This window comes from Nymphaea colorata, chromosome 7 (assembly GCF_008831285.2).
Source record: "Nymphaea colorata isolate Beijing-Zhang1983 chromosome 7, ASM883128v2, whole genome shotgun sequence".
In the NCBI taxonomy this organism is placed as follows: domain Eukaryota; kingdom Viridiplantae; phylum Streptophyta; class Magnoliopsida; order Nymphaeales; family Nymphaeaceae; genus Nymphaea; species Nymphaea colorata.
The window spans coordinates 5844970-5855328 of NC_045144.1; the positions used below are offsets into that span (position 1 = coordinate 5844970).

A 10359-nucleotide genomic window follows, 5' to 3' on the forward strand; every position below is an offset into this window, starting at 1 on the left:
ATACAATTGGATTAATATATGTATGATCTACAATATTTAGTCGACATCTTACAAGTTCTGAATCATTTGGACGTACAAGAAAAAAATTGTTGGACTAAAATAATCATGATTTCATTGAGAAAATTATCAAAAGTACGAATTTTGCTAAAGGAACTATATTGAGTCCATTTATGTAATCAAATTTAGCGGAATAACTGTTCTTTAGCATTATATATATATATATATATATATATAGAGAGAGAGAGAGAGAGAGAGAGATGTTTTGTTTTTGTTGATAATTTTGTTATCATAATGTGATTGGAAAAAAAAAAGGCAGATTAAAACGGGAAAACGATGCTTGAAATGATCTAAATTCGAAAGGTTAATGCCATCTCCAAGTGAAGTTCATGCACAACGTGGTTGGCAAGGTAAGTGCCAAATTATTCCATTCACATTGTTGACAAGAGGATGCTGGAACAGATGATCAGATGTTGATCAGCTCCTTGGCATTAATGTTTGGCTGGTTGGTGATCACTCAATTTCCTTGGCAAATCTAACACAATAAATAGGAGAGCCGAGAGCGTCGAGCTCTCTAAACAAGGAACTGGACCAAACTTTCCACTGCGAATTCGACAGTGTTACGTTGGGCGATGGGATATGATTCGCCCCTTGCTGCCTTGCCATCATTCCTGCCATGCAACTCCTCCTTCTTCTTCTTCTTCCTTTTCACAAGTCTCCTGATCATCAGTGCCCCGGCTTATGCTTCTAAGGATTCAGCACCTTTGTGCCTCTCTAACCAGAGTGCCGCACTCCTCCAATTCAAGCAAGGTATTGACCTTCAGCCCAGCAGGCTGAGTTCGTGGAAGAAGGGGACAGACTGTTGCCGCTGGGAAGGCGTTACCTGCGACAAAACTGGCTTCGCTACTGCACTGCAAATATCCAATGTTTGGTCCGGAGAGGACGGTAGTAGTAAGCTCGACCCTTCTTTATTCGAACTTTCACATCTTCGGGTTCTTGATCTTGGAAACAATGGATTTGATGGTGAAATCCCAAAAAGGCTCGGGGAACTCACTCACTTGACTCACCTTGACTTGTCGAACTGTTATTTCGAAGGAGCGGTTCCAATGGAGATCTCGCAACTTTCAAGGCTGGTCTATCTTAATCTCTCTGGTAATGTTCACTTACTACTCGAGAACAATAGATTTACCCATCTTGTAAGTGGGTTAAGCAGTTTGAAGCACCTCGCCCTCGATCAAGTTGTCATCTCCATGAGCAGCAAAAGCGTGAGTGTGATTACGTCGTCGTCCTTGCCAGGTTTGCAAACCCTCAGCCTAGAGAACTGTAATATCTCTGGCACTTTGGATGAATCCATTCTCCAACTGCTCTCCCTTGCTTACATGAATCTGAATGAAAACGAATTGTTCTACATACCAGAGTTCTTTCAGAATTTCACCTCCTTACGGGTTCTCAAGTTGGCATACAGTTCTATCCGTAGCTTTCCTTCGGGCATTCTCCTACTGCCAAATTTAAAGACTCTAGATGTCTCAAATAATGATGATTTGGTTGTGTCTCTGCCCTCAAAAGCTATTCCATCAAGTAGCAACATTCAGTATCTGGATCTAAGCCATGCGGAGCTGCATGGTGACCTTGCGGTGCTCTCAAATCTCACCAAATTGACGCACTTGTACCTACCTAACTGTGCAAATAATGGAAGCCTTCCATTTTCTTGGGCCTCAGATAGACTAGTCGAAGTGGATCTCTCATCCAACAATCTGAAAGGTTCTATTCCTGAAGGTTTCTGTTCTTCCAGCCTCACTACCCTACGCCTTGAGAGCAACTTCTTAAGTGGGACGATTCCATCTTGCCTTTTCAACCTACCCACTCTAGAGTACCTTCACCTCTATGGCAACCAATTGACTGAGGGCATCCCTCCCACCATCGTAAATCTCCCTTCATTAATAGAACTGCAGCTTTCCAGCAACAGGCTAACCGGAAGCATCCCCTCTTCTCTTCTCAACCTCCCCTCCTTAGACACACTGGATCTTGCAAATAACAGATTCAATGGTTCACTTCCCAACTTCTTTAATCAGCTTCCGAACTTGACTTTTTTGCAACTAGAGAACAATTGCTTTAGTGGCATCATCCCTTCCTCAATTAGCACCCTTTCTGCTTTGATGGAAGCTGACCTTTCCTCCAACTGTTTTAATGGGACTGTAGATCTCTCCCCATTCTTGAGCTTGCACAATCTCGAACTATTGAATCTTTCCAACAATAAGGGACTGACAGAACTGGAACCGACAAATTCTAGCTACTCATTTCATGGCTCTGTGGAACTTTCTATGCTCGATGTGAACTTAAGTTCATGCAACATCGACAGCTTCCCCACGTTCCTTCAGAAATTAGGTCTTCTTCATATCCTGGACCTTTCTAATAATAGGGTGAGAGGTAAGGTACCATCTTGGTTATGGAGGAGTTTTAGCCTGACAGTTTTACTTCTGAATCATAATAAGATAGATGGATTTGAAGCAGTCAATGGTAGTAGCTTGCAGGATTCCCGAATTGCATACTTCTCTGCCCTCAACAATCTCATTGTTGGAGAGATCCCGACCTTCATTTGCAATTTGACTATGCTCCAGGCACTAGTTATATCAAACAATGATCTCACCAGCACCATACCAGAGTGTCTTGGCAGCCTCGGGCTGAAGGTCTTGGATCTTGCAGAAAATCATTTGCAAGGTCAAGTTCCACCCATGAATGCCAGTGTGGAACTGGTCAGCCTCGACAACAACTTATTGAGTGGGAAAATTGGTCACAGAGCTTTCCACAATTGCATAAATTTGCGGGTTTTGGATCTGGGCAATAATCAGTTCAATGACTCATTTCCCTCTTGGTTGAGCAGTTTTCCCAATTTGAAAGTGCTAGTTTTGAGGGCCAACCATCTCCATGGACCCATAACACTTTCTGGTTCGAGAGAAGCCTTTTCCTCTCTGCATATCTTGGACATCTCTAGCAACGATTTATCTGGGTCGCTTCCACAGGAATTGTTTACAAGTTTAAGAGATATGATGGGGAATGAATCAAACGGCCAGTGGACACATATCAATACATTTGAGAATCGGTATCGGCCTTCCGCCTTGTTGGAAGTGCCCTCCTATGTTAACCAATTTGTTAGCTACAACATAGACTATTTTATGGTTTCAGTGGTGCAAACCATCAAGAGAATCACTTTGTTGATTCCAAAGATTAGGTACACCTTGTTCATCATCGACCTGTCTAGCAATATGTTCACTGACAGAATTCCAGATGAGGTTGGAATGTTGAAGGAAATAATCTTACTGAACCTCTCCCACAACAATCTGAGTGGCATGATCCCAAAATCACTTGGAAACGTACAACAGATGGAAGCATTGGATCTTTCTTGTAATCACTTATCTGGAGGTGTACCGGTGGAACTCTCTAACATTACATTTCTTGCAGTGTTAAACTTGTCATACAATGATTTGCATGGAAGCATACCACAAGGAAAGCAGTTCAGCACTTTTGATGAATCTTCTTTTGAAGGAAACCCTGGCCTTTGTGGGTCTCAGGTGCATCGGTCGTGCTCTGGAGGAAGAGATAATGATGGTGTTCATCAACAAGCATTTGTTAACTGGGGAGGAAACGAAGATCCGAGAAAAAAGTGGGAGTGCATTGGAGCATTGGGTATTGGATTTGCTGTTGGACTTTTCATTATAACTCTTCCCACCTTGTTGATCCAAGGATTTAGCAACTGGTATTGGAATTTAATCGACAGAGTGGCCGAATTGCTCATGCAAGGTTTCCTCTATAAATCTTTCAAGTTCAAGCCCTCACGTAATGCTAGGTAGTAGTATGTTGTACTTTTGTTGTTTGTGTTTGTTCCACTCGTTTTCTTTTGTTTTTTGTTTTCATTTGTATTAATGCATGTATTGTAATCATGCCAACCCTACATATGCATAGCTGCTTTCATTTGATCGTAAGGGATGTTTATATGGTTTACACACTTGTTCACTCGTCTACAAAGCATTGCTACAAATATTGCTTTTTGGTTTTCAAGGGCGAGGTTTTTTTCAAGTATAAAATAAGAAAATTGTTTTTTTTTTGTCAAAAATTGGTAAAATTAATCTTTGTGCAATAAAGAGAAAGGTGTAAAAGAAATATGTGGAAATTAAAAATGTAAAAAACATTAAAAAATAAGAAAAACAAAAAAATGTGTCATTATTATTTTTTGTTTGAAAAAGCAAGTTGTTTTTACTTTGGTTTTGTTTCATCTGTCTTTAAAGCATTTTTGCTGAAAAAAAAAAATTCTGTGTTTATGGTTGATTTTGTGTTTTTAATTTGCCGTTAACTTCTTCTCAAAAAAAAAATACTGAATAGTTAAAAAAAAGGTTCTCAACTTTCATAGACATACTGAACAACGTCATAGCTTGTTTCCGTCTATTCCATTTTCTCACCATCTGTAGACGATCAGAAATAAAATATACAAATTCAGCAAACCATGAGTGCATCTTAAAGCTCGAAATTTAAACTTAGAATTCCCCACAACCAAAATTTCTACCTCCTCCACAGAAAAACATGAGAAATATCATAACATGATTTAGTGGTCTGGCTTTTTCGGCTACAATAATTACAAGCAACAATATTTGTTTGGTAGCATCTCAAATTCTGGATTTTAGAGGTTGGATTGTTGTTTTGAGGCTGCTATCCATGTTCACCTCTTCCTCGACCTCCATGGCCTCTAAAAGAGCCACAATCACCACGTTCGTGCCCTCGAAAAGAACTAAAAGCGGTCACCGAATTGAACTTCTCTGAAGATCCAGAACTTGCGGGCTTCATAAGTTGCAGGTCTTTCTCCTTATTTAAGAGAAAGATCATACAGATCGGCAAATGATGGCAGGATTTTGCACCAGTAGCAATGGAGGTAACAAAACTTTCATAAGGAAGACGAGATTGAGTTGCGTGTACGGGGTGTGCTCCGCCCAAATATACATTGAAGGAAAAACAAACGGGATTTGGGGTATTTTTAAATTTTTTTTATAAAAAATGTACATTTTAAACTTTTTAACTTTCTCATAACACTTTTTTGCCCTTCTAATAGACTTTCTTTTTTTTTCTGCTTTGAGATCTGCTTCATCTATATGACTTCCGGCTGCTTTAAGAGAATTTGACAAAAACTTTACCTTCTCTAAATATGTTGCCATATCAAGTTGCATAAAAAATTTAGCATGATTTACCTTTAAACATGGTTTACTTTTAAGTTCAGCCCAAACGGTAACATAGCTGGTCGAGTAGGTGCGCACATATAAGGTATATCACCCATTCGGTTTTCATGGGTACCACTTTTTAGTTAACAAGTGTACTGTATCCCACTCAAGTATCCCAACAGTTATATGTTGTTCGGCCCCAAAATTTTTATATATTTATATGGTGAGTGCCCCTCAGCCAAATATGTCTAGCTCCGCCACGGGTTTTATCTCTCATGAAATAGATCATCAAGCAAAACCTGCATACAAAGTTTGGATCTAGTTGGACCCGACTGTGATGGTGATCCTTTCTAGACCGTGAGCATCGTGTCCAGCAAAGGCTCCTCCCCATCTGTCCGGTGACAAGGACGACCATATTTTTTTTATTCTTTCTAATATTTTTGTGATATATAGATGTTTTGTTTTCATTGCAGAAATTTTAATGTTGCCCTTCTGAATTCATGTTGTTCCATTAGAAGTGGTAAGTGGTGATCTGAAAAATGAACAAAAGCTTGGGCGCCTATTTGTTAGCTTTGAAAAGTTGGGTTTGTTAATGGTCCAAAAGCTGTGCATAACTTTTTCATAACAAAATTATTTAGGCTTTTTGTATCTTAAGCAATTGAATCAAGATGATTAAAATAACAATAAAAGAGTATGTTGAAGGTCTGATTACATAATTTTTAGCAATGTGTGAATATGCTCAAGTGAATCAACCTACCACCTTATTTTCATTTGTTAAATTTACAAAATATTTTAGGTTATCTTATCAAACAAAAATAAATTCGTATCGACTTTACTTCATATTGATAGAGGAAACAATAGGATGTATATCAACCAAAATACTTCGATGTCAGGGGTAAAGCTAGAAATTTTTTGTGAAGTCGGCTTAGAATAAGTGATTTCTTTTTTTTTTTAGTTTAATTGTAAATTTCTTTTAAAAAATTTTTGAGGTGGGGCTAGAGTCCATGTGGTCTTACCTTAGCAACGCCCCTGTTTGATATAGAGTAACATGAGGGAATTCAAGATCCGACGGATGCCATATGGTTAAAAAATTTAAAATCTGATGCAAAAAAAAAAGTAACTGTGGGGAGCATCAGTGACAATTTATGGTGCAAGAGCCGCTCCTGGTGTTCGGCTGAATCAATTGTGAATCGGCAAAAGAATTTAAAAATTCATCTTTGGAAAAAGATGAATGGAAAATTGTAAAAGTTAATTCCAACGAAAAATTCTTTAAATAAGAAAGAAGTGGCATATAGAACTCTTAAATCGACCACTGAATTAAACCGTTCCGCTACAAATTTGATTCAAATGGGTAGATGCATTTTATAAGCATGATAAAAAAAAAAAAAGGCTCATATCTGGAAAGTTATATGATCCATAAACATGGCCGGCACTATTTGCTGTTAAGAATTAGATTCCAAAAGCATAGAAGTTTATGCGCTATGGCCCCTAACACGATCAGACTTCATTGGATATGATCGGATCGGATTAAAGGAATGACATCTGGCTAGACTTAATTGCTTACGTATTTGGTTTTAAAAAAATGTTGGATTGGATTTGGATCCACATTTGAATTCAATTTTAATAAATAGCCTATATTCAATACCCATATGATATATATTTTAAAGTTAGTTCTTAACGTATCATAATTTGGTTTAAATTCAGTTGTATATATTCAAAGGATATATTCATGATCATTTGGTGTGTGTATATATATATATATATATATATATATATATATATATATATATATATATATATAGAGAGAGAGAGAGAGAGAGAGAGAGAGAGAGAGAGAGAGAGAGAGATGCCATCATGCTTCAAACCCGACCGACCGACCTGGGCCGGTCCGGCCCGGCCCGATGGCCACCCCTAATCCTAATGAAGGGCTGGCCATCTAGTTAAGCAGCGGTACTTCCATGTAACCTACTTGTTGATTTGATTTATCGGCTTCATTTGCTTCGCTTGTTTGGTGGGTTCTCTTCTTGTATCCCTGAGGCAGTTTGAATTCTTGGCAGTATATGGGCATTGCTGTTTGGGGTTTGACGCATTGTCGGCTTGTTTCTTTGATATCCTGATTTCTTAACTTGGGGTTTTGCAACGGAGACCACGGGAATCTTGTAAGTGTTCATGTACTGGAAATGAGATGCTGGTCTTGGCATTTCTTCTGTGTTGATCTTTCAGTTTCATGAGCATGCGACGGTTTCTTCTGGCCTTGTGATTTCCCCATTCTCAATGTCGAATTTAAAAGGTTAGCTGGGGAGATAATCTTTGGAGTTGTCAGTTTCGATGAATGAGAATGGGAAATTAGGGTGGTGGTAGTCTTTACCTCATGAGAACTTCTAGGGAGTCCTGCTTTAGCTTGTCTTTCTTGGCGAAGAAAGTTCTTAACTCGGCGTATTGTGATTCGTGCATGTGTTTCCGTGTTTCAAATTTTGAATATCTGTCAGTATAGTAAAGCAGAGAAATTGGGGGTGGAAATTACAATATTAACTTTTGACTGGTCGTTTTTGTGTGACTTGTTTCTTATATATATATATATATATGTGTGTGTGTGTATATATATATATATAGCTTAACTTTTAATATCTATTTCAGATAGTGAGTTTTATGATTTTCCTGATGAGCAATAATCTGGTTTAGTGGGGTTGATCATTCAAAACTAAGTAACTATGCTACTATTGTGCACAGATACTTATTTTAATACTGACATTTAGTTGACAACCCTAGAGTTTCATGAGTTACATTGCCTGATAATCTTTTTTCGCTATCTGCACATGGGTTCACAAGCCTCACACTTGGCAGGTCAAAAAGTTTTTTGGTTCTTCACTTGTTCTATCTGTGTATGCTATTCGCTTCTTTTCATATTTGTCCCATGTGTATCACATCTTTCTCAAACTAACAAGATGGGCTTCTTTCTTGTGGTCTCTGCCTTCAGTGTTCACTACTTCACTTTACCTCTCACGCAGAAACTTTTTCCTTGTGTCTAATTGGAAATATTATACTGCTACTATCCCTATCAGAAGGTGGTGGTTCTATGATTCTACATCAAGTTCCAGAAGGTCATGTTGGTGCATATTAGAGAGGAGGTGCTCTTCTTAAAACAATTACAGATCCAGGTTGCTCGGTAATTTGGGCTTTGTATGTCAATACATTTTCATACTACATCCCTAAACAAAGATCTATTTGTTATTCAAGGTTTTCATTTGAAGATGCCTGTTGTAACCCATTTCGAGCCCATTCAGGTGACCATTCGGACAGACTAGGTATAAACATCAAGCATGCTGATGAAACAATTTTCTTTCACTGTTTTGTGCTTATTACCAAATCAAGTGGTTCACACCGTTGATTATTCAGTCAAATGAAGTTTGGTATTAAATCTTATCTTTAATCATGCTTGAAGTTTCTTTAACTAAAACGTTTATTTGTATGCGAAGATAACAACTTGAAGGGCGATGACAAAATGAATCTTAGAATTGTGACTCTCCTAATTTCCTTGCTGATGCCTTTTCCTCTCCTACAGCTTTTTTTTAAATTGAATACCTCTGTGCCATATTAGTTAAAAATTATAGCATAGCTTTATGTTTTAGCACCTTATCAAGTTTTTTTTCTTGGGTAGGTAAGGAATATCTCATGTGGTACAAAAGGTGGTGTTATGATCAGCTTGGAGAAGGTTGAGGTACTGCTTTCAGTTGTCCTTATTGTTTAAATTTTGTGATGCACAGGATTTTATTTGTAGTTCTTATACTCTTCATGGTCAAGTTTTGACTTACGTAGGTTGTTAATCGGCTCCGCAAAGAATATGTTTACAGCACATTGCTGAACTATTGGGTAAAGTATGACATGATATGGATATATGATAAAATTCATCATGAGATCAATCAATCTTGTAGTTCGTATGCTCTGCAATAAGTTTATATCCAAGTGTTTGATCAGGTGAGTTTATGAACAATCCAAAACTTGGATTTCGTCACGTTCATAAATTAAACCATCAGTGTGGAATTAAATTATTAATCAGTACTTGTTAAATAACTTTCAGATTGATGATAAGATGAAGGAAGCAATTCAAAGTGACTGCACACTTTATGCTCCACGCATTGAAATTATTAGTGTTCGTGTAACTAAGCCAACTATACCAAATAGGATAAAAAGGAACTTTGAGCAGATGGAAGAGGAACGTACTAAGGTGCAGAAGCCCGCTCTCTTCTTTACTAAGACAGATGATCTCTGTCTACATTTTCTTTTCTTATCATTAGAGAAAATAGAAATAGGTTCTGAAATCATTTCCTCTTGTGGTCTTCAAGATAGGCCTTTTAGATTGATGGGTCATCCCATGAAGTTTCTAAAACAAGATGTATGCCTTATGGCCTGAGCTAGTATATGTCATAAGAAAGGAGGCTTGTGGACCTCTTGGGGTTTTCATGAGCTTAAATGAAAGCTCGAGCTTATAATCAAGTCGAGTTCGTGTTACAGAAACTCAATCCAATTACACCCAACTAAGCACATTCAAAATTTTTTGGGGTCTAATTTCCAGACTTAAAACGAAGGAGCCAGATCAGGTCACTTGGGTAGTGTGTAAACGACCTTAACTGGTGGCGCTCGAGCTGTGAGTCTGTGACTTGGCCTATCGAGTTGAGACTGAACTGACCTTATATAGCTCGACTTGAGCTTCAGTCAAGCAAGGTGTGAGGAGAGTCGAGTTTGAACGCACTGTACATGAAAAATTATTGGGCAAAAAGGGTTTTGTGACAACATCAAAAGGATAAAGGAGTAAAGACTATCTTAAAACCATGAAGCAGCATGGCGAGTGTAAAGGGGTTCCCACGGGCCCGTGTGGGCAACTGCCCACATGTGTTTTCATCAGGATGAAAATGGCATCTGATATGTGTTGGCTTCTGCTCTGAATCACCATCCCTCCGAGGGACCAATGTCTCGCAGGTAACGTCCTAATGGTCTCCAATTTAATCCTTTTCAAAAACCTACCACTTTTCTTTTAATCTGTGCGAGTTGCATCTTGCCTTCCCCATTAGAAGAACGGCATTTAGAATACATGTTTATATAGCACATGTTTCTTAAATACCATGTTCTTGTTCTAAAAAACAAAGTGTGAATATGTTGG

General features: G+C 38.2%; 1 protein-coding gene across 1 annotated transcript; it reads left to right on the forward strand.

Moving 5' to 3' along the window:
* Positions 1-629: 629 nt before the first annotated feature.
* Positions 630-9612, forward strand: LOC116257695 (receptor-like protein 18). The gene is given in 7 exon segments (XM_031634646.1): positions 630-3795; positions 5576-5690; positions 8274-8359; positions 8439-8506; positions 8860-8919; positions 9018-9176; positions 9280-9612. Coding segments are annotated over 7 exon segments (3987 nt in total).
* Positions 9613-10359: the final 747 nt, after the last annotated feature.